At 41.4% G+C, this 24,957-nt stretch overlaps 1 protein-coding gene across 3 annotated transcripts in view; it reads left to right on the top strand.

Annotated features, from left to right (window-relative positions):
• Positions 1-2,127: 2,127 nt before the first annotated feature.
• RIPK2 (receptor interacting serine/threonine kinase 2) overlaps positions 2,128-24,957 on the top strand; it is a 35,087-nt gene continuing 12,257 nt past the window's right edge. The window contains exons 1-9 of one of the 3 annotated variants that reach the window (XM_064442458.1): positions 2,128-2,481; positions 6,578-6,731; positions 7,920-8,075; positions 12,261-12,418; positions 15,546-15,595; positions 15,936-16,097; positions 19,089-19,174; positions 19,357-19,446; positions 20,064-20,169. In XM_064442458.1, the coding sequence (XP_064298528.1) occupies positions 2,294-2,481; positions 6,578-6,731; positions 7,920-8,075; positions 12,261-12,418; positions 15,546-15,595; positions 15,936-16,097; positions 19,089-19,174; positions 19,357-19,446; positions 20,064-20,169 (1,150 nt within the window). In that variant the 5' untranslated portion in view covers positions 2,128-2,293. Of the gene's footprint in view, positions 2,482-2,618; positions 2,690-2,762; positions 2,781-6,577; positions 6,732-7,919; positions 8,076-12,260; positions 12,419-15,545; positions 15,596-15,935; positions 16,098-19,088; positions 19,175-19,356; positions 19,447-20,063; positions 20,170-24,957 lie in introns of those variants that run through there. The other 2 variants (XM_064442460.1, XM_064442459.1) reach the window with 2 other exon arrangements.

Genomic DNA, 24,957 nt, shown 5'->3' with positions numbered 1-24,957 from the left:
GCCGTCATGTTGTATTTGAGTTTTACAACAGTTAACAGTTTCAACACAATCTCAAAGGAATATTTTAAACTTTAATTTGCACTGCAATTAATTTGTATTTTAGCTGAAGTTTATGCCACATAACTTTAACAATGAAAACTTAAGCCAGCTGTGATGCCATTCGTGTCATTTGAGAGAATATACTAACAAAACAAAACAAAACAAAAAAGCGGGGTTTCCAGAAGCAGTAATGATTTCCTCTTATTTTTCCCTTGGAAGCCCCTTTCTGTCTTGGGAACTCCAAGTCACCAATTTATCTTTTTGGAACTTCTGTTTTTGTGTGCCAACAAAACATACAGCTCACCTCAGCACTACAGCCACAGAACTCAGATCAAATGGAGCATTCCTCTTCCTTTTCCACCCTTACTAGCCAGCTTGCCTTCAAACTCTGACAAAATTCCTAAAGGTCTGTAGAAGGGAGAAACTAACTACTTGTTCCTGTTATATATCCCGTATTCCTTTACTGTGATGAAAATGTTAATATTGCTTCCACTCAGCTAGCAGAAACTAGCCCAGCGCTGTCTTAGCATGGTCCAGGACCCACTGACATCAACGGAAATGGACAGGCTCTTCAGGCAATACATAACACTGTCAGCCACAAAACCTCTCTACATTTTATAACAAAACAACTAGTTAGATAAACGACTGTCATAATACTCTTGGCACTGTTACCAATGTCATTTTTTACAGACACATTTTTAAAGTTAGTATTCTTAAAATTATAAATATACATGAAATCAACACAATACACAGCAACAAGATGCGCAAATAACTTTTTGTACAGTATCTTAAAATTTTTAGTATAGTGACATTCATAATCTCTTAATGGGAAATACCATAAATATGTATTTACACTGTGGTTTTTTTGGCCATGCTGACTGTGTATGTCCATTGCATACTATTTTCTTTAGGAAACAAAATCTTTCTTATATATCAAAGTTGAAATAGTATGACAAATAGTACTAACGACATGGTAAATACAGAGAGGGATTTGCATCAGCAAATACCCAAAACCTGCATATTGCAAACACTGCATCAAAATTACACTTCTGGGAAAGCACCTAGTGTGTCTGAAGGACATGGGCTAAACAAAAAGTGAAAATAGAGTAACTCAGCACTTGCTTTATATGGCTGCCCAGTATGTTAGTGATGCTGCAGCATTTGGAGAATGTTAATTGTCCAAGATATAAGAAAATAGGAAAAGCAGAGCAAAGCTATCTAAAGCACTAGGACCTAGGCAGAACCGAAAAATAATTGCCGTGCTTTAAAATGCATGCTGTGAAATATTGCACAACATCATAGCCTCAAATCTTAGCTCCTTCCCCTCATTCTCTAGTCCCTAGCTGTTACTGGGCAAAGAGGAGAGGTGAAAAGCCACACGTTCAGCAGAAGATCCACACATGGAAAAGTGAGGGATGTGCTCTATTTACTTCCATTTCATCCAGCAGAACTGTCACTCCTTGTGGAAAGCTACAGACTTCCAACTCTAAAGCATTTTGTTAGTTTATGAGAAGCTGACTTGGTGAACTGGCCCTGCAAAAGCCTTCCTGCGTAACCCTTGCGTAAAGCTACCACAGGCGCACCCGCCGATCAGGCAGCTCACTCTGAGCGCGGGCAAGGGTGAACTTGCGCTTTCTGGAAATTTCGAAATTACATTTTTGAAACGCCACTATCCTGAAAACTCTGTCTAGGACAGACATGGAGGAGACAAGCGAGTGGAAGAGCCAACTCCCCTCTCGCTTCACCTGAGCAGTGTATATACACTCGGAAACGCACAAATCACAGCCCCGGAGGGCGGCGGCGCTCCCGGCCGGGCATCCCGCGTCGTCTTTCGGGAAACGAAATAACACATTCCCCGCCCGCCTCCGGGACCGAGGGGGATCCTTCCCCGCCTCCCCTCCGGCCCGGGGGATGCCTCCCGGCTCCCCCGAAGGAGGAGGCGGCTGGTGCCCCGGCACGGCTCTCCCGGGGGACCGACTCGCTCCCGGCTTCCTCCTCCCCGCAGGACTCATCGCGGCGGCTCCGCCTTCCCCGACGCGGGAACCCGTTTCCCGCGGGGAAGGGAAGTCGTTCCTCCGTGGGGCTGAAGGAGGAGCGGGCTGGCGGCGGAGCGGAGAGGAGGCGGACCCAGACCCGGGAGTCCTTGGGGAGGGGGCGAGACGAGGCGGGAAGGAGGGCCAGAGGAGCGGCGCTTCGGGCTCCGCGGCGCCCGGCGGCGAGGCGGCGCGGCCGCCCCCGGCGGCGGAGTGCGAGGATGAGCGGCGGGGATGGCGGAGGCCGGCCGGGCGCCATCAGCTACGCCCTTCCCTCCATCTCCTCCAACAAACTCTCGGATTTGCGTTTTATCAGCCGTGGCGCCTACGGCACCGTGTCCGCCGCCCGGCACGCTGACTGGAGGGTCCCGGTGGCCCTCAAATGCCTGCAGGGACCACTGCTAGACAGGTAACGGGGGTAAGGAGGGGGACCACCGGCATGGGACATCGCGGGGTGGGGGGAGGTGCGGCTACCGGGTGAGGGGGCGCCCCCATCGTGCCCCTAACCCCACCCGCCCCGTGGGGAAGGACTGAGCTGAATCCGCCTTTCCCCTAAACCAGGCAGGGGGTCCCACGTCCTCTCTTTGCCCGGGACACTCCGTGGTTGCGTCCCGTCGGTGGGTAAAGCGGCCACGGGGTGATGGAACCCGGGTTGTGCCGGGCGTGGGTTGAGCAGCCACGGCGAAGGTGCTGGCGTGGGTTTCTCAGGTTGGTGGGTCAGAGTGGGTGTCTTGTTAGGCAGCGCTGCTTTAAATCCAGGGGCGAAGGAGGTTCCATGAAGACTGATTCAGCTGGAGCGGTGAGAGAGCACGTACCAGCCTCGGAGCTTCCTCTCTTTCGGTCATTGAAAATGGGTGGTTTCAGTCTCAGCGTGTGAGAAGCAGGTTGCTTCTTTTGAAGTTTTTTTTTTTTTTTTTCCTTCTGCAGTGCACACCTTGGTCCCTCCTCAAGGTGGGAGTTGCACAGTTCAGCTTCTGTCTGGGTCTGTTGGTTACCAACCATTTTGCTGACATATCCGTGGGATATTAAAATACAGAGATTACTCTAGATTCGTTCTTTATAGAAAGAGACAAAGAGAATATAAGGAATATATTACTGTATCCACTAGAGGCTGCTTCTAGGTCCTAGAAGAAGCTACTCTGGGACAATGCACCATTGATTATTTTTTTTTCCCCCAGATCTCTCAGTACTGAGAGAAGCTAATTTAAAATAACAGCCTTGTAAGTCCCCACGTACAACTGATATTTTCCATTAGCTCTTCAACTTGTAGCAGTCACGGTTCCCCATTTTCCTGGGGCCCGAGTGACAGCATGTTTATTGTAGGAGCTGTCACTCGATTTCAGGGTGCAGCAGGTGATAACTTTTCATTCATCTCTGCCTTGTTTACTGTCTGTAGTGCCAATTTTTTTTATCATATCAATGCAAATTTGCCTCTTTTTAGGCTGTCTGAAGCCCGTACGCCTGCCTCTTGTGTCTTACCTAGGTGTATTTAATCAGTTCAGCTTTCTTTGATCTGGTATTAGGCATTCAGGCAGAATAGCTTCACTCAAAATAACAAGGCTTCTAGTTTTGTGACCCAGTATGCTAGAATACAAGATACATTGTTTTAAGCTATCTCACCTCTTACTCCACAGGTATGTATACACAGGCTTTATCTCTGAAATCTTGCCAGAATGAAATGGAAGCTCAGTTATGTTTTTAAGTAGGAATATTATGTTCTCTGATAGGTTTATTGTTGGTGTTTTTTTCTTTAATTTAAATGACTGCTTAAATCTCTGCTAATCAGAAATACATTTATCCTCTGAGCTCAGCTGCGAGAAAACAACAAATATTGGTTTTAGCCTTGCCAGAATTTAGATTAGTGTAACATCTAACCCATGAAATTGTGATGAAAAGAGCAACTGAGATAATAAAAATAATTCAGCCGCCTAGCATATATCATGTGAAGCTTGGAAATGCTATCAAAAGACCAAAAGCTCAAAGAAATCTGTTATACCCAAGTCTCTGCAGCAAGTGGTTTGTTGGTTGTATAGCAGGCAACATAAGATGCCATTCTGTAAATATTGTCAAGAAAAGGGAAGAGTTCACGGAATTATCCCCAAACAGGAAGCCCGTGCTGTGTATCCCAGAACTTGGTGTGTAACCAGGCAAACAGCAAAGCCAGTTTAGAAGATATTGTGGGCTTGTACTAATGTAGGCATTACTCAATGCTCTTCTGGTATGGAGCAGACAAAGGTGAAGTGACTTACAGACCCAGGAATAGACCTCAATATGTTGCAATTCATTTCCTGGCTACAGCTGAATCCCATGCATCTGTGCCTCACAGTCTAGGAAAACCCCTAGCTTTCTCAAACCTAGCCTTTTCTGGAGAAAGGGAGGAAGGGAGGGAATTGTGGCTTTTGTCTCATGCTTTTCTTGAAGGCTGCCTTTTCACTTTGATCATTTCCTAGAGTTTCCCATAATAAAAGGCTTTCTCCATCACCTAGATAAGGACCAACAATTGCCCTTAGTTTCACATTCATCTAAATTCAAAGTTTTCCTGTTGTAAAAGCAGGAGGCTTTAGTTCTCCAGGCTTCCTCTTTTCCCCATATGCTCTGACAGTCTTTTCTTTGTGAGGCCTAGATCTACATCAATGGGCCCAGACTGACATGAGCTCTGCAATGTGTGCCCTAAGATTGATGGATGCAAGCCAGCTCTCACCTGGGAGCTGTATAGCCACATTGACTTGGCACTGTACTGAGCAAATCATGATGGGCATAGCCCTGGCTTGTACGCAGCCGTGCCCCAAGACAGCTGTATTGCTTCTGAATCAGACTGGCTCATATCCAAAGGATCAGTCTTAGGTATGCTGTAAATGTCCTGTATTTGGATATCGTAGTCATGTACTTGTACCTGTACCAGTCTCCGCTGGTATAAAATTTAAATCTTTTTTTCTTAGAATTATCCTTCATGGTCCAAGTATCCTCACTGACAACAAACCCATTTTTTTTCAAGAACATTTGAGATATAAAGCATACCAAAAAGTTTATCATTTTTAGGGATAGAAGCGTTTATCATTTTTAGGGATAGATTCTTGAATAAAACTTGAGCTTCCTGAATCCACATACTGCAAGTTCTGAATTTGTAAAGGTGCATCAAATGCATATTTATGAGGAGGTTTGATGTGACAGAAAGCATTCTCATACAGCCAAATTCAGGTGTCCAGACATCATGAGGTTGGTCCCTTCCTGCTTCCTATGCAACCAGTGTGTCGTGGTTCAGCCCCAGTCAGCAACTAAACACCATGCAGCCACTCACTTACACCCCCCATCCCTGTGGGATGGGGGAGAGAATCAGAAGAGCTAAAGCAAGAAAACTCATGGGTTGAGATAAGAACAGTTTAATAATTAAAACAAAACAGTAATAGTAATAATGGTAATAATGATTATGATAATGATAATATAATAAATCAGAAAATAAAGAGAGAGAGAAATGAAGCCTGAAAAAAACCAAAAAGAAAAAAAAAAACCCACAAGCGATGCAACCACTCAGCACCTGCCAACTGATGCTGCCTGTCCCCAAGCCATGATGTCTGCTTCCCCTGGCCAGCTCCCCCCAATTAATATACTGGGCATGACGTTACATGATATGGAATATCCCTTTGGCCAGTTTGAATCCACCCTTTTAGCTGTGCCTCCTCCCCTCCCGGCTTCTTGTGCACCTGGCAGAGCATGGGAAACTGGAAAAGTCCTTGACTAGTACAAGCACTACCCAGCAACAACGAAAACACCTGTGTGTTATCTCAACATTGTTTTCATACCAGGTCCAAAACATAGCACTGTGCCAGCTGCAGTGAAGGAAAATTAACCCTATCCCAGCTAAAACCATGACACAATGAATGTTTTTTCCAGAGGGTGATTCAAAGCAGGGGCCCAATTTGAAGAAACAATTTATGTGAAAACAAAACATAGTTGGTCATTCCTTTCCCTTCAAAAACTGAAGGTGCATTCCTTTAACCATATTATTTTAGTGCACATCAGTGTCCACTGAATTTAAACGGTTGGAGAATTGCGAGTATTAAAATCTCCACTCTGTTAGGTTAATACTAGGCCTCAGTGAAAACTCAGGGTTTGAAGCTGAGCAGTAAAATAGGACAAATGTAGTTGGTTATTACCATTATGGTTACACAGGATGGTGAAAAAGTGGAATTCTGACTGTATCCTTATTTACTGGAAACATGGATGAAATGTGTGATGGAAATAGATTTGTGTGGTACAACAAAACTGGGGGACCTATCTTGTATTTGCATTTGCAGATTCTCATTTTTCTTAACAGTATCTTGTTATCAAAACAGCACAGTAGGAAACAAGTGGTGAAAGGTGGTGGTACTGCATAATTTTTTTTAAGAGACCATATTGACAGACATAAGAGATGTAATTTTTTTAAGAGGGTGAACCCAATATTTGCTTGGAGTTTCCTAGTATTGGTATGGTAACTTTTGTTTGTTTGTTTTCTTGTCTTTAAGTGATAGAAACCACCTTCTAAAAGAAGCAGAGATATTACACAAAGCAAGGTTTAGTTACATTCTGCCAATTTTGGGAATTTGCAATGAGCCTGAATTTCTGGGGATAGTAACAGAATACATGATAAATGGGTCGTTAAACCAGCTTTTACATGGGGTAAGTGTACTTGACAGTCTTTGAATACAATCCCTGGTTGTTTCAAACAGATTGTGATTTCCATACTTAAGGGAAGTAGTATAGTAAAGTATATTATTACTAATATTTCAAATTAAAGGACAGTAATTTTCATTTGGTGCTGGGGTAGACTTCCTGTATTCCAAAAACGACAACCAAACTCAGCAGACTTCTGTTTTGTTACACTTTTTCCTTTAGTTTTGTGACCTATAGCTGCCTTCATGTTGAATTACCATCTACAATTACTTCAGAAATCTCTGTTATTCTCTAATTTGAAGCTGAAATACTCACACTTACTTCATCCTGGGTGTCAGAATTATTGCCAATGTAAATATTACACAAAGATCAGGTTTTTGCCTGAATCTGAATCTGTATTTTAAAAAAAAAAAAAGAAGAAAGAATATTTTTACTTTAGTTTATAGAAGTCAAATGTTGATAATCTAAACACAATATGGATATTTCTACCAGATCTTACTCTCAGGAGTAAGTTCTCCTGTGCTGAAGTCGCAGCTGCTCCCATTAGTTTGGTCTGAGCATCCAGTATTGCTGCTGTAAAGCTACTGCAGTTGTGTCCCAACAGCACTGCAGTCTTGTCTGTACCTTTAATCAGTATGTAGCTCATGCCTCCGAGGGCTCAGCTGTGTCATTTTCGTAGCAGCATTAGTGCCAATGTAAGTTTTAAGATTTCAGCTGAGTTTTAATGTCTTTTTCTTGGTTTGTTAATATTCATAGAGGTAGTATTTTGTGCTTAGTTTCACCACAACTTTTTTTTTTTTGTCCCAGTGTCAGTTGAAAATATGACTCTTGGCTTCTATGTGTAGTACTTATATCTGTGGATTGCAAGTTTCATACAGGAGTTCATTTCTAAATCATATTTTCATGTGAATGAGTAATATAGTAAATGTCCTACATCATGTATATCAGTTATGAACTATACTATGTAAATGCTAGGGAATGGAAACAACACTGCATGATTAGAATTTATATATTTGTTTTAACAGCTAACCAGTCTTATGTCTCAGTTAAATTACATGAACTCCTTAAAAAACCATATGTTTTAAAAGATTACTGCTGGTCCAAGTCACTTTCTTCTTATTATGAAACAGTTTGTGTTGTGTTGTTAGATCAGAATAGAGGATTATATTCCGTTTTGTGCTTTTATTTTGGCAGAAAGATGTCTATCCCAGCATTCCCTGGTGCCTGCGATTCCGCATTCTTTATGAAATTGCTTTGGGAGTAAACTATTTGCACAACATGAATCCTCCATTGCTGCACCATGACTTGAAAACTCAGAATATTTTGCTGGATGATGAGTTTCATGTCAAGGTAGAGTTCTTCAATTCTTATGTTCTTCAGCATCCAGAATGAGTGAAAGTGATTTAATTATTGTAGAGGAGGAAGAGTGAGGATGCAGCCATATAGAGGACGTAATTGTATGCCAGATGTTTTCTTAGAATAGAATCATAGAATTATTAAGGTTGGAAAAGACCTCTAAGATCATCAGGTCCAACTGTCAACCCAATACTACCATGCTTCCTAAACCATGTCCTGAAGTGCCACATCTACAAGGTTTTTGAACACGTCCAGGGATGGTGACACCACCACCTCTCTGGGCAGCCTGTTCCAATGCCTGACCACTCTTTCAGGAAAGAAATTTTCCCTAATATCCAATATCCTAATATCCAACCTAAACCTCCCCTGATGCAACTTCAAGCCATTTCCTCTCATCCTATCACTAGTATCTTGGGAGAAGAGACCAACACCCACCTCACTACAACCTCCTTTCAGGTAGTTGCAGAGAGCAATAAGGTCTCCCCTCAGCCTCCTCTTCTCCAGAATAAACAACCCCAGTTCCCTCAACCTCTCCTCCTAAGACTTGTTCTCCAGACCCTTCACCAGCTTCATTGCTCTTCTTTGGACATGCTCCAGCAACTCAGTGTCCTTCTTGAACTCAGGGGCCCCAAACTGAAAACAGTGTTCAAGGTGTGGCCTCACCAGTGCCGAGTACAGGGGCATGATCACTTCCCTAATCCTGCTGGCCACACGGTTCCTGATACAAGCCAGGACGCTGTTGGCCTCCTTGGCCACCTGGGCACACTGCTGGCTCATGTTCAGCCAGCTGTCGACCAACACCCCCAGGTCCTTCTCTGCTGGGAGCTCTCCAGCTACTCTTCCCCAAGCCTGTAGCGTTGCATGGGGTTGTTGTGTCCCAAGTGCAGAACCCAGCACTTGGCCTTGTTGAACCTCATACAGTTGGCTCTGGCCCAATGATCCAGCCTGCCCAGGTCCCTCTGTAGAACCTTCCTACCCTCGAGCAGATCAGCACCCCTGCCCAACTTGGTGTCGTCTGCAAACTTACTGAGGATGCACTCGATCCCCTCATCCAGATCATTGATAAAGATATTAAACAAGACTGAGCCCTTGGGAACCCCGCTTCTGATCGGCTACCAACTGGATTTAGCTCCATTCACCAGAACTCTCTGGGCTTGTCATCCAGCCAGTTTTTTACCCAATGAAGAGTACACCTGTCTAAGCCATGAGCCTCCAGCTTCCCTAGGTGGCTGAGGTGGGAGACAGTGTCAAAGGCTTTGCTAAAGTCCAAGGAGACAATGTCCACAGCCTTTCCCTCATCCACTAGGCAGGTCACCTGGTCATAGAAGGAGATCAGGTTGGTCAGGCAGGACCTGCCTTTCATGAAGCCACGCTGGCTGGGCCTGATCCCCTGGTTGTCCTGCACTTGCCTGGTGAGCTCACTCAAGATGTATTGCTCCATAGCCTTCCCACTACCGAGGTCACGCTGACAGGCCTGTGGTTCCCCGGATCCTCCTTCTGGCCCTTCTTCTTAGATGGGCGTCATATTGGAAGCCTCCAGTCATCTGGGACCTCCCGTGTTAACCAGGACTGCTGATAAACGATGGAGAGTGACTTGGTGAGCTCCTCTGCCAGCTCCCTCAGTACTCTTGGGTGGATCCCATCTGGCCCCATAGACTTGTGAGCACCCAGGTAGTGCGGCAGGTCATAACCTCTTCGTTCTGGATTATGGGGGATTTATTCTGCTCCCTGTCCCTGCCTTCCAGCTCAGGGGCCTTAATATCCTGGGTATAACTGGTCTGATAGTTAAAGACCGAGCTAAAGGCAGCATTTAGTACTTCAGCCTTTTTCTTCATCCTAAGTAGCAATGTTCCCGTCCACATCCAATAGAGGATGGAGATTCTTTTTGGTTCTCTTTTTGTTAATGTATTTGTAAAAACGTTTTTGGTTATCCCTTACAACAGTGGCCAGGTTGAGTTCTACCTTGCCTTTCTAATTTTCTCTCTGCAAGACCTAATGAGAACTCTGTAGTCTTCTGTCCTTGCAGACAGAACTTATCAGCATCTTTTGAGTACTCTGCTTTGCTCAGGTGTGGATTTGATCCATCTGCAAAGACCAGAAAGCCCAAATTTGGGCTGTTTGTGCTATAGCAGTAGCTGATACTCAATAGCAGTGACACTCTCATATGATAATCTTCCAAGGGTAGCTACATCTGGCCCTTCCTGAGGAGAAAATAGGAAGTGTCCCTGTCTGGGATGCACAGACAAGTTTGTTCTGGAGGACGATAGGTCAAATTCAAAGTTAGTACACCATTTGATATTTGTCATGCAATATTTACATATATGTTCTGGTAGTGCAGTATGAGAGCATATAAAATGTAACTTCAAAATTGAATGTGTTGGAAGATGGCTTGTGTGAAGCTCCTTAGAGTAAGCAAACATACACAGAGAAGTAAAATTAGTTTAAATCCTTAATTCTGCCTTTTAAAATATCACTGCCATGATGTAAAAAAGAGACTAAAGGTACTTCTGACAAAATGGTTAGGTGCTTCTGTAATTGCAAGGGTTGGGTTTGTTTGGTTTTCTTTTTTGTAAAAGATCCTCTGTTTCTAAAATTGATAGAATATACTGTTCAAGTAAATGAGAAATAAAAGATATTTTGCATTTAATTTATACTTGAATGGCAAATGCTTCAGTTGTTATCTTTTTGTGATTCCTTTGAGCAAAGATCAAAGATCCAGTGCTGATTTCTTCTTTCTCCATTGCAGAGACATTTTTCTTGGCAGCAAGGCGCGTTACGCAGCTTTGCCGCCGTTCACACCCTTAGCAGGTCATACCTCCTCCCACTCAGTTGTGCTGGTATTGCCATCTCTCAAGCTTCCTGATAAACCTGACTGGGGAACAGGTCCAAGTAATTTTTTATCCACTCTTTTTTTAATCCCTAACAGCATTGGTGTGGTCTGGTGCTCTGCCTGACCACATCTGAACAGTTACTTTGCTGGAGCAATTGAAGGGAAGATCTTGATCTTAACTCTTGCATACCTGCCCTGCTTCTTTTAAGTAGTCTCTGGAAGTCTGTCCTTAGGGTTTTTAAGTGGTTTTTTGGTGCAAAGCAAGATTCTCTAAATTAGGACAACTGGCAGGAAATACAAGGAAGGTTATTGTGCATGCCAAATAGTAGTAGTATTGCATATGTACAAAAGTAACACCATTCATGGAGTGCTTCTGGCTACTGAATGAGCAAGATGATGCAACCAATTACAGTGACAAAGGCTTGGTGAGAGTAAGATGTAGAGAATAAAAGATTATTTTTCACTGTGGATTTTGACTGTATGCTCTGTTATCTTAGTTGCTGCAGTATTCGCACAGGCATTTTTGTTGAAAATGTTTTTGCTTTTCTGCAAATGCTGGACAATTGCAGAGCTTGTACCTGGCTGCTTATCTTTCTCCTGTGTACGCCAGACACTGCGGCTCAGCCAGCAATCTTATCCTGCTGGCTGTTTGTCTCCCTACCCATAACCTAGTCTGACATCTTGCTGCCTGGGTCGTGGATGTCTGGGAATGTACACTGAAGTCAATTCATTCTTTATGTAGGTGTACTGTAAACTCTGTAGGAAGGGACAAGGTCCCAGAGTGCACAGTAAACAAAATATTGAGCAACTTTTTGCAGCACAGAATTTCAGAATATCAAATTTATTAATTCAAGATTAATATTTCGAAGTTTTGGGGGTGAGGTGGAGTGCCCTAAAATTTTTCTGTGAGACCAACTGTCTTGGGATGTCTGCAAGCTAAGTTACATAGAGCTATTATGATTTATACTAAATTTGTACTTTCTTCACCACCAGGGATCTAGAAGTACTCAATGATTTTTTTGTTTGATTTTTTTTTAACCAAAGAAAGTTATTTCTTTTATACAGGACAGACTCCCTTAGCAGATTCACAAGCCATAGAGTATATGAGTCCTTCCTTAAAAGAACAACAGCATAGGGCAGTGCTGTAGGGATAGCACGAGTCATGACCTGGGAATGCTTTCAGAGCTGGAGCTGGTGTTCCCTGTTGCTAGGACAACCACATGCTTTTTGTGTGTCAGGTTAAGGACTTTTAGTGACCTGTTCTTTTGGGCATATTTCAGGAATTTCTAACAACAGTCAGCAGATAAATCCAGTTTTTCTTCTCAGGACAACTGATTTGTCCTTTCCAGATTGCAGATTTTGGCATGTCAAAGTGGCGTGTCATATCCATGTCGCAATCACGAAGTGAAACCTCTTTGCCGGAAGGAGGGACGATTATCTACATGCCACCTGAAGATTACAATCCCAGTCAGAAAACCCGTGCAAGCGTAAAACACGATATCTACAGGTAACTCATGTTGTTCTCAAGTGGGCTTTGCAATCTGAATTCAAATTTGATTTACTGAACTTAGACTTTAAAATATTTTCAGCAATTTTACTCTTTTCAGGAGTGTGATAAACGTATAAGCAAAATGAATTGGGGAAAATAGAATTGAGTGATAGCTGGATTTGATCACCCGTTTCTTTAAACACTCTGAGAAGTGTAATGCTCTAGAAATTAAGCTAGAACTACAGAAGCAGACTGAGGAGACTGGTTTCTACAAATAAGTGTACACATAGAGGCAATGTAGGGAGAGGAAAAGCTGTTCACACTGTTATCTCAATGTACATACCCTCCTACTTTGTGCATATCAGTTAGCATAATTTGCAGAATGTAATTGAGGGAAAGAAAAAATCATTTTTGGAAAGGGTTAGGAAAAAATTGGGTATGGGGTTGGAGGAAGTATTTAGAGAGATCTCCTTAAGGAATACCTTACTTCATGAAAGTTCAGGTAGATTTGCATGCGTCAGTTCTGAGTAGTAGAAGTAATAGAATAGGAAGTAGTCAAGTGGTGGTGACCTATATAATGAAATGGCAATTGCTCTTAGGATATTAGAGTTATAATTAGCTAATCTGAAAAGGTTTGGAGCACTCAAAGATTTCTTGAACGATTGTGGAAGGAATTGTCACGTGTAAATGGAGTTTGAGGAGGCATGAAGAGGCGCATCACTGTCACAAAGTCCATCTCTCTGTTGCACTCTACCACCTTTACCTTCAGCTATGTTTGATAGGATTGTATTTTGGTGAGAGATGAATCAGTCTCAGAGGGTCATACTGACTTACAGGGAGACCACTATTTCTCTTAATTATCCCTTACCCTTAAGGGGCACACAAAGTTCCGTGACATTCTTGTCCAAAGAATAGAGATGGTAACATACCTGCTTTCCTCACCTTTTGATGACAATATTCCGGACTAGGAAGGCATTGGAAAGGAATAATGGTATATGATGGGGAAAGAAGATTTTAGAGGATTTGAAAGTGTGGCTGGTGGCTTAATAAGTGTGTGGATATGAGGAAGACAAATCTTTTGTAGAAAGAAAAAAAATGTGTGCAGAGGAATAACAACCAAATTGAGGAAAATAAGAGGGAAAAGATCAGTAGGAGAGCTTTAAAAACTGATAAATTAGGAAGGAGAGAGATTATTTGAGAAGAGAGAAAAGAAACAGGCAACATCGTAAAGAGGGATAGCAGTGCAAGGCAGGAAGACGTGAAGGTAGAGAGACAGTGAAGGAAATGACCACCAGAAAGGTCACACGGGAAGATCTGTGCTCAGGATCAGAAGGAGATGCTATGAAGCAGAAATAAGAAAGGAAAACATGAATAGTGTAAAGGGCAATCAGCAGAAAGTGGTATGCTGCAGTGTTGTAGAATCGGGAAAATAATCTTTAATTTTAGAGAGATTCCAAACTGAATGAAAGGCTGGATATCTGATTAATTGACCACAGCAGATACAGCTAAATGTTGTTGAGATATTGAAGCTAATTTGTGAGAAAGGATCTTTCTTAAAGAAACAAATTATTTTAACAACAGTCAAGCAGCATTAACTTTTACAAAAGGAAAAAGTTGCCATGCCAAAAAAAAAAAAATCAGCCTGCATGAATTTCTTAGGAATGCATCAAAAGCAGGCTTTTGAACAGGGAGGACTGATTTTATTAAAAGTTACTTCAGAATCACCAGTTAGGAAAGCTCAATTTATGGGATTGATTTTAAGCATCAGTTATATCGTTCGTTCTTTTTTTTTTTTTGATTGTTCCTAACTGGTAGCTGTTAGATGATACAGTGCTTAGAGGCAGTTAAATGTAACCTGTATGCAAAATTTGGTACTTGTTAGTGATGTAGGAAAGTACTGCCGTCGTGTATAGTTACTTGAGTAGTTGAACAAACATATATTATTCTTTAGCAAAAAAAAATATTATTTGCATAATTTCATTTTTATTGTGTCAGTGGAAATTGGATTTCAGTTTTTTTGAAGTAACATTTTAAAAACTTTGCAATCTGTTTTTAAATTGACTGAAAAAATAAAGGAGTAGAGGTAAGTTTACAAGGATATGTTTGACACTGGAAATTAAGCTCTTAAGCAGTGAAATCTTTTTGCTTTCTCATTTTAGCTTTAGAACTACTAGATTTACTCCCCACACCGAATTCCTGTTCTTAAATAGGAAAACCAGATTTGTGGTTTTTGAATTATTTTATTTGCCTTGACTGTATTGATTATTTTTTTTATAAATTAAGTCAATGCTTCATTTAAATTATCTAATCCAATTTAAATTACAAACTTATTCAAAGTTACCTTTTTTTAATATGTATCCTGATGATTGAAAGGAGTGACTAGTCTACTGAAAATGGAGCAGATTTGTATTCACTGAGCCACTTCCCATTCATGTTGATGTGAATGGACAAAAATTTCACCGGTGTGAGCAAGCAGATGTGTGTTCAGTCTGCTGGTTATAGTTCAGGGTGGTCTTCCTGAGAGTCTCTTTTGTTAAGTGAATCATGTATGTAAAAGTGACATCTCTACCTATAGAGAAGATTGCATATGTTGGAAGTATATATATCTGGGGGGGAAGCTGGAGTGTACCTCCCAGATGCAAGTCCATATCTTAACTGAGTCTGACTTTGTGTTGGGACAGAGATGTGGGTGAATGCCATCCTCCCTGGTAGTACCCTGTGTCCCACGGGAACGTCAGAGTGTCGACCCAGACTGGGGAGATGCCACAGTATTGCAGTCACACCAGAGCAGTTAGGACTCTGGGACTCACTTTAATTTGCGTACTGATGTTTAAACTTACAAGTACATAATTCACAACGTATTAGTAGAGCAGAGCTAGTATAGATTTGGAACAGGAATTTATATGCCATGTACCTTTTCTGTACTTAATATTATTAACTAGTTCTAGTTGAAGTCACTCGTTAAAATTCCTGCTAGTTTTCATATATTCGGGTCATCATTGTGGTTAGCTATAGCCAGTCCTGGGTGTGCGTATGGGATCATTTTAGCAAAATGTTTTTAATAAAATGTAAAGCTGAGCACATTGTGTTATTAAGTGTTGGTAATCTAAAATAATGTCTTCTATACTTTTTATACTATAAACAGTTATGCAATTATTATGTGGGAAGTGATGTCAAGGAAACAGCCATTTGAAGGTAAGGCCATGTCTTCCTTTAATTTATTTTTCCAGCCTTATGCAAAGGCTAAACCTGAGACCGGGGTACCTGGGACTTCGTTTTAGGGGTAACTTTAATAATTCAACTTGCAATCTTGTTGAAAAACCCTTTGAGTTACTTTTCGAATTGGACTCTTTTTCTGTATTTTTTTTAAATTAGTGTTGTTTGACGAATTAAAAATACATTTTTTGTAAAATAAGAAACACAACCTTATTTTAGTGAACTATAAATACTATTTCTGCAACTAAATTATTCTTCCTATAGTAAGCTATTTATATTGCATATATTTCTAATGAATGCATGATGTCTATTTTGACAGAAGTTATAAACCCCTTGCAGATAATGTATAGTGTGTCACAAGGACAGCGACTAGACTTAAGTGAAGAAAGTTTATCAATGGACGTTCCTCATCGAGTGCTCATCATAAGATTGATAGGAAGCGGATGGGCACAAAACCCAGATGAAAGACCATCGTTCTTAAGTGAGTTTACCTTGCAAAATGAGAAAAGATTTTAAATTGCCAGATTTTTATTGAACATGGTACTTACAGAGCAAGGTTATAGTTGCAAAAGGGAAATGGTAAAGGTGCCTAGATACATGTGCTCAGTCTTGGTGCATATGATAAGGTGCTTGTCTGCTTCCACCATGTCTGTAAACAAACTTTTGTGAATGGAATTACATGTATGCCATAAAACCAAGTTGTTAGTTGGAGTCTTTTGCATTTGCCATCTCTAATTTGCTGGTAAAAAAGCATATTTTCTTTAACTACTTGCACTTGGGTTTTTTGTTTATTGTTGAAGGAAACTTTCTTATTTTAAGAAGTGGGGAAGTGAAGTGCGTAATGAGTTCTGTGGGATTTATGAGCAAGCTGGCAAACACACCAACAATTAATTGCACATCAGATAAGCTACAGTGACTTCACCTTGTGTTTGCATCTGAGTATAAATCTTTTTCACTGACGCTTTCTCTTTGACCGTTCCACCTCCCAGATTGAGCACGGACTGGTTGAACCACACACTTAACTCTCTCTTTCCATCTTTCCTTTGTTCAGCTTTTTGACCATGAGACCAAATATAGATACTTTCAGCCTTTTTTACAGTGAATTACAGAATTTAGAGAATAAAGCTGAGTGTAAGCTTGTAGAGATTAGAGTGGCATAATGTGAACCGAAAAACTTTTGGTTTGATTTTTGCAAACCTGTGTTTGTTGCACTTAACCAACATACTTGATGTATGTTGAGTCCAAATTTATCCCCCGTAACAATTTCTCTTCAACATGCTTAATTTTATGGTGACTTTCAACTCTCATTCGGCCATTGTGTAAAGGTAATTCCATAAAAATTGACAGAAAGTGATTACCTGTTTTCAGCTGTGAAATGTGCTCTTGCAAGTGTTGCTGTGGTCACTATATCAGTGTGTGAAGCTAACAGTGGTTCCTGCAGGTGCCTCGCTGTGCTTGTTTAATTTGCATGTGCTTTAAAAACTTACTCCCTACACCTTTAGAAAACATGATTCTAATTCTGTAGGGAAAGCTGAATCACCCTGGAGAGGCAAAAATGTAGAATAAGAGAGTTACGGAAAGTATTCAAGTATAGAACAGCACATTTGTAGCTTTGATGAACAGAAGCGTGTTTATTATTTTGAAACCCTTTATAGGAATAATTCCTTTGAGCTGGAAAGTTGCTGTTCAGATAGGTTAGAAAGAAATGTTCATAACTTCTTTTTTTTGCATCAGTTTGGCAGAGAACAAAATGAGGACACATCCAAACACATACAGCATCTTCCTATTCAGTTTACAGTCCAAAATTAATTACGTGACCTATTTTGAGGCATTCTTATTTTTGCGTTAAGAACATTTTGAAATGTCAAGTTATTTTGGCATAAGTCTGGTTTATGTGATTGTAAATTGTTAATTTTTTTTCCAAGGAAGGAGATATATCTATTTATAATATTTTTTAAAAATCAAAAAGAATAGACACATCATGATATTTCCTTATGTATTTTTGTTTTCTTGTATCAGTTAAACAAAACAAAATAGCAATCAAAGTCTGTGGTAACACTGAAGGGATAATTACCTCAAATATGTACTAAAGTGTGAGCTGTCTCGGGTTCTGTTATTAGTGCCATGTCTGTAGTAAGATGGTCTTTGAAGAAAACATGCATTGTTTTTTCCCCTACTTTGCTATCATAAAAAGAAAGAGGAAGCTGCAAAACTGTTGCAAAACTAAGGGAAGTAAAGCTCACTGATTGGGAAGTTTTGCAATTACCATAGCATGGAGGGGAACCTAAATGCCCCAACCCTCTTTTTGTTAAATAAACTTTAAAAAAAAGTCTAGGTTAACCTGTCTGCCCCCCTTGTAAAGAAGGGATAAAGACTTATCACCATGTTTCTACATGTACTTGGAATGTGTACCTACAATTTAATTATAATCAACAAAAATTAACAGTGCTAGTACTTCAGTGTGCAAAATGGAGTACCAAATCTGTAAACCTTTGTTTTAGCTGATGCAAGAAAATAAGAATCCTAGTATTGAATATATGTCTTGAAGATGCTAGTGGAAAAAACTTAACATGGGAGAACTGTGGCAAAATTACAGTAAAAAATAAAAAATATATTAATACAGATGCAGTGTGACGGATTGCTAGTACAATAAATGGGTTTTGCCGAATGGGTGGAGTCCATAGAAATGCAGTACAATTGTGATATGCCATCATCCTGTCCTGAGGTTTTGTTGTACTTGAGCACAGTTTCAAAAAGACATTTTTATAATACAGTCATCTCCAAATTTAAAATTTTTAGTTTTGTAAATCTTTCAGCATTGGAAAGCAAGGGAGCATAGCACAGGTTATCACATGCTTGTTGGATTGTCGCGTGTCTCCCTATGTGAGCAGACAATTTTAGCTTCTCTGACTGGCTGCCTTTGGTGAGCATGAAAACACTATCACTTAGGTTCACTGTATATAATAGCTCTGTGCCTTGACTTATCACCATCTTCTCTGGCCCTGCCACACAGCATCTGTTCTGGGTTTTGCTGTGGTGGTGGTGGGGTTGTTTATTTTTCTCATATAAATCTTTAACACCTCTGCTGCAGTGGGAAGACAGTGACCCACTCTGAGGTCTTGTGCTGTTTGGTCCCATTTAGCAAACCAGGCTTGTTGGGCCTATCCTGAAATATAGCAAACCCACCGATCTATCCATTCCAGGAATACAAGACTTACGGTCGGGCACAGTCCTCGATCTCTTTTGGTACAGAGTGCTGAGGAGGCCAGACCAGGGCAGGGTTTGCTTTGGTGATGTGAAACTGTTGCATTTGTAGCAGGTGAAAGCAAGAAACTTCTTTTTAGCAGTGTAAAGTAGTTTGATAAGTATCAATAGACAAATTACTTTTGTAAATATAAGAAAGTATCTTTAGCAAAATGAAAACCTAATTTCCACCATAAATCCCTCAGCAAACTACTCTTTCTTTGTTTAGAATGCTTAATAGACCTTGAGCCAGTCCTGCGAACGTTTGATGAAATAGCGATGCTGGAAGCAGTAATTCAGTTAAAGAGATCAAAGGTAAGGGGCTTTTACTGCAGTCATGAGTTGGTCAAATAAGTTGGTAACTTTTGCTTGCTAAAACAAATGTAATCTCCTGTGTCATTTATCTAATCTTGTATCTGTCTGAAGTATGTGTTTGTACACAGCTGTCATCTTGTTTTATAGCAGAAATGTAATACAGGTTAATACATCTCTTCCAGTCACTATATGAATCACGATGTGTTTACAAGAGTGGAAGAAAAGCAGATGTGGAGCAGATATCTCTAAATATACCTCTGAATCCCCAAGAGGTAAATATTTTACATCTTGCATTTGGTATGTTGGTGTCATTAAAGATCTTGAGAGCTTTAAAGGGAGGTTAACTTAGTAAGGGGGAATTGTTCTGCAGTTCACTTTCCTATGTGGTCAGGAAGGGCGTAAAATACTTTAGTTGAGCCAGGGTGTAACAAATGCATAGCCATATAGGTGAAGATAGTAAAGGGTAGGCAAGCAGAAATAAGAAGGGCATGTTTCGTATATCTTTTAAGTGTGGGAAAGCCAGTCCCTCAAGGAGTAATGCAGCACACAATGTCTGAAACTTGTAAGAGACTGTCTTCTGCTCCCTTACACTTCTATGGATCTTGCTTATGTAGGGTCATATAGGTTTGCTTTTACATTTTGATTCTTAATGCTGCTTCTTTTGATTCTTACTAATAATTAAACTTATATACAAAATTGCTGTCAGCTTTGGAAAAACACAAGTATTAGGATTACATAGATTTCTTCTGCTTTACTGTATTTTAATTGTGCTGTCTATTGAGCATTTAGACAGTAAGGAAAAGACAGTGATGGGAAAATACTCTTTAAATCATTGCAACTTTGTATTTATTTATTGTGCATTTTCTGTATTCCACTGGAATCATTTCAGGAAACATATTCGGGCTCCATACATTGTGATGCACTTCCCCTTCGGAGCATCTCTCCAGATATATCAAGACTCAAGTCTGTTCCCAAGTATAATGTCCTCTCATCAGGTAGAGATATTAATGAATTCATATAAACTTAAGCTGCCATCACAGCTTTACACTCCCACTGTAACATTGCATTTGCACAGTAGATAGTTGGATCTCTGTTTATGAGAGAAAAGAGATATGCTTTGTAAACTTAGTGCTCTGGGTAAAAAACTGGAGTATTTTAGCTCTGTTTTTCTGTTCCTCACAGCTTCACTTTTCCTATTCAGGGTCATAAGTGCAGAGATAGCATTTACGTGTCCTGTCAGACTCTTGGAAGTTTAGTTAATCATTTGTGAACTACTTCTAAAGATAAAAAGGCTAAACATTTTGAGGCACTCCTAAAGCTGAGTAAACAGAAAGCTTCTAATGCAGCCCAACTTCTCAACCATTTTTGATTCAATAAATAGAACAGCTTTAACAAACAGATTGCCTTGCAAAAATATCTGCACAGACCTTTTGTAGCTGTCACCTTTTCTGAATAAAAGTTGGCAAAATTCCCAGGCGAAACTCAATTTTGAGGTTTTGCTGACATCAGAAGCCAGAAAAATGTGATGGGATCCAGGTGGAGTAGCAATACATTGTGAAACTAAAATTGCACTTCAGTTTCTTCTCTTGAAAGAATGAAAACACATATTTCCAAAGAAGGGAGCATGCTTTGGCTTTACAGGGACCAGTGGTGTGAAAGCAGACAAGAGGATTGACTTCACTGCTATTAAGTAGGGCATTAACTAGTGTGCTGAGGTGCTGCAAAACTGGAGATATTCTGGTAGAGGTAGGAGGGCACAGGCAGTTTCTTTTCCAGCTCCTGTTTGAACACATCCACAGTTCTGGGCTTGTATTCAATGTACTAGAAAGTTATAAATTCAACAGGAATTCCAGGGATAATAAATTACGGGAGGCTTAAGGCATTTGAGTTACTGGGAAAATGGCAAAAAGCAAATGTGGAGTAGTTTGACTGTACCTCAACCCAAGCATTTCTCTATACACATAAAAATCTTAAAGATGAAGAATAACTTGTGGTTACGGAGCATAATAGGAATGTTGTGATGAATTTTAGAAAACGGAATATTAGGTTTAAAATGAGTGTGGACTCTAAGTGTATCTTCTCTGAAGAAGACAATGATAAATGTCAGCCCTTCTTGCTGCTGGTTCCTGGTAACAGTTATCATACCTGCCTGTGGAAGTCATTGATGAGATTGTGGTGGTACTATTAATCTGATTGATCAGTTGGTGGTCCATTACAAAGTCACTGCTTAGACTTTGTTGCATGTATGTATAGATACTGTAAAGCCTCTGAAAATAGTGTCTACAAAAGCATACTACAGCAGAAGTTATTACTTTGCCAATATCTGCATCAGGTAGTTTTATAACAGAAAGCAAGACTGACATTCTTCTTACTTTGCCAAAATATTACGCAGTTCTTTGAGGTGAAAACCTGTTCCCAGGTACCTGTTGACAGGAGATAAGTTTGGCATGGCACCAAGGCAGAAGTTAGTGACTATAGATTTTAGCTGAGTTGTTTTTTTCCACAAATAAAATTAGAAGAATTTTTCAGAAACTTGCTACTTCAGAGTTAGGAGCTCTCTTCTAACCTGCAGCTGCTTTAATTTTTCTCCCCTAGCCAGTTTATACACACACTTATTCTTGGGCACTGCTTTAACCTTAAATGGCTCTTCTCCTTCTTTTCCCATTTTATTTCTGATAGAGAGTAATCCTTTAATACACTTCATTTTGCTAGACAAAAAGGATATGCTCTTTTGAAGTCCACTGGTAAAAGAAGATTCTTTATTCTCCTGGTGTCCTACTAGTCCTCCTTATGCATGTTAGAATCATAGAATTATTAAGGTTGGAAAAGACCTCTAAGATCATCAAGTCCAACTGTCAACCCAATACTACCATGCTTCCTAAACCATGTCCTGAAGTGCCACATCTACAAGGTTTTTGAACACGTCCAGGGATGGTGACACCACCACCTCTCTGGGCAGCCTGTTCCAATGCCTGACCACTCTTTCAGGAAAGAAATTTTCCCTAATATCCAATATCCTAATATCCAACCTAAACCTCCCCTGATGCAACTTCAAGCCATTTCCTCTCATCCTATCACTAGTATCTTGGGAGAAGAGACCAACACCCACCTCACTACAACCTCCTTTCAGGTAGTTGCAGAGAGCAATAAGGTCTCCCCTCAGCCTCCTCTTCTCCAGAATAAACAACCCCAGTTCCCTCAACCTCTCCTCCTAAGACTTGTTCTCCAGACCCTTCACCAGCTTCATTGCTCTTCTTTGGACATGCTCCAGCAACTCAGTGTCCTTCTTGAACTCAGGGGCCCCAAACTGAAAACAGTGTTCAAGGTGTGGCCTCACTAGTGCTGAGTACAGGGGCATGATCACTTCCCTAATCCTGCTGGCCACACGATTCCTGATACAAGCCAGGATGCAGGGATAGGGTCAGGAGGGCCAAGCCGCGGCTGGAGCTGAATTTGGCAAGGGATGCAGAGAGTAACAACAAAGGCTTCTACAGGTCCATCAAACTGAAAAAAAGAAAGTCAAAGAAAGCGTACCCCCTCTGATGAACAAGAATGGTGGCCCAGTATCAACAAAGAGACAGCTGAGGTACTCTGTTGCCTACGCTTCTGTTGGAGAACTTATCTTGGGCCGCACATCTCCGGGACACAGGGCTCTACCCACCCTGGGGACAGTGATGCACAGACATCAATATGATGGATGCAAAATGTCAGTTTATTTAGCTGCGTCACATGCTTCTATAGCTCTTGCGCTTCCTGTTCCTGCCACTCCTATGGGGAGGAGTCTATCTTTCTGTCACAGTGCGTGATCTTCTGGTCGCCGATCCCTGTCTATTTCCCTACATCTCCCCCTCCCCATGCCGTTAAAAGTTCTACAAAGCTACTTGCATAAGCTCATACATATTGCGGTCAGGCCTATGTTCATGTAACTCTTGCATGCGGTCTCTGATTTGTCTTATAACACAGCATAACAGCGGCAGCCCACAAGTAACCATGATTACTACAGACATCAACATCCCCCCAATTATTACTATCCAATTCCAGTTAAGCCACTTCGTTAGCCATTCCCACACAGAATCTATCCAGCCAAAAAATGTCCCACCCTTTTCCAGTGTCGCTCTCGTTGCAATATTGCTTGCAATCTTGTCAAGGAGCTCATTTCTCTTCCCATTGGTACGGCTAGCATGAGGATCCGTGTCAGCAGACCCTGCAAAGAGACAACTCAGAGAGGGATTATCCATTATACATCCTTGCACAGTTCTGCTTTCACACACTTTGCAGGCACCCATTCTATGCGCCCTTCATTCTCAACCGCAGCGTAGCCCCTTCCCAGGCATCTCAGTTTCCATCCTCTCTCCCATTGCTTACTGCCTGGGAACCTTACTCGTACCTGCGGATAGCGCTCGCCTGCTTGAGCTTTGCCAAAGTGCTTCTCCATTGCCGTAACTTGCTCTTGCCCACGTATAATATGATTAAGTGAATATAGCGCACGCATTAAAATGGTTTGCTGAGCTGCTACGGGTATAGCTCCCTTATACCCTTCCCCCTCCCCAAACTGCAGTATCTTTGCTTTCAAGGTGCGATGAGCGCGTTCAGCAATTGCCTGCCCCGTGCTATTGTAAGCAATGCCATGTTTTAACACAATATTCCAAGCTTTACACCATTCCTCAGTACTTCGAGCTTGAAAGCATGGTCCATTGTCTGTTTTTATTTCGGTGGGCTTTCCAAGCCATGCCATCACCGTGGTCCAATGTACAGCCAACTGCATTGCGGTCTGCTTCCGATGTTGAGTAGCCATGATGACTCCACTATATGTATCAATTGTAATTGCCAGGTGCCTTCCGGGGGCCAACTGTGGACATTCAGTAAAGTCAGTCTGCCAGATAGCATTTGCTTCCAATCCTCGAGGGTTGACTCCTGCCTCCCACAATGGCGAGTGCTGACAGTAAGGACAGTGGCTACTACTTCTCTTGCTGCTCTTATTGAGATGCCACACTCCTTTGCCAAGGCTTTAGCACCCAGGTGCAGTTGTTCATGCAGTATCTTTGCCTCCGTCAACGTCCAGACTCCCGCAGCTGCCTCATCAGCCATGCGATTCCCCTCAATCAGTGGCCCAGGCCCCATCTGATGACTGCGAATGTGAATTACTGTCACAGTTGCTCCTCGCTGCGATAAAGCAACCTCTAGCATCAAGGCAATTTCCATGTGCGGTACACCCTCTCGTTTCATGGACGTGACTAATTTATACACGTATAAAGAGTCCGTGCACACATTTATATGCTGATCTCTATCCTTTTGCAGGGGCATCTCTAGCGCTTTCGCTTCTAGCCACTGCACACTTTTACCCTGCTCCTCATACGTCTGGCACATCCAACTATTCTTTCCACACTACCGCCGCTCTGTTCATCTTCGAGGAAACGTCTGTGAAATACGTTGGTCCTGGGTGAGGGGTATCCAAAACTCTACTATCCACACTTAAATCCACCACTTTGGCTGTCTCGGCCCACCTCTGTATCATGCCTGTGACAACTTTTCCTGGGTACAAGTATACCGCCAATTGTATATCCTCTTCACTCTCTACCACCTTCTGCCATTTCTCCCCATTCCACGGCACTGTCAGCTTATCTGGCTCCTTCCCAAAGATTTCCTGGCTTTCCCTTCGCAGATGCCAAATCATTCCCCTGGCTATCTTGACTTTTGTGGAGAATGCATCCTTGGGAACCTTCTGATATACCCACCGCAGTGGTTTTCCTTCCCCAGCCTGTATTTGATACAGTAATCCTAAT

This window comes from Phalacrocorax carbo, chromosome 2, assembly GCF_963921805.1.
Source record: "Phalacrocorax carbo chromosome 2, bPhaCar2.1, whole genome shotgun sequence".
Lineage (NCBI taxonomy): Eukaryota > Metazoa > Chordata > Aves > Suliformes > Phalacrocoracidae > Phalacrocorax > Phalacrocorax carbo.
This window is presented reverse-complemented; position numbering and strand designations above follow the sequence as displayed.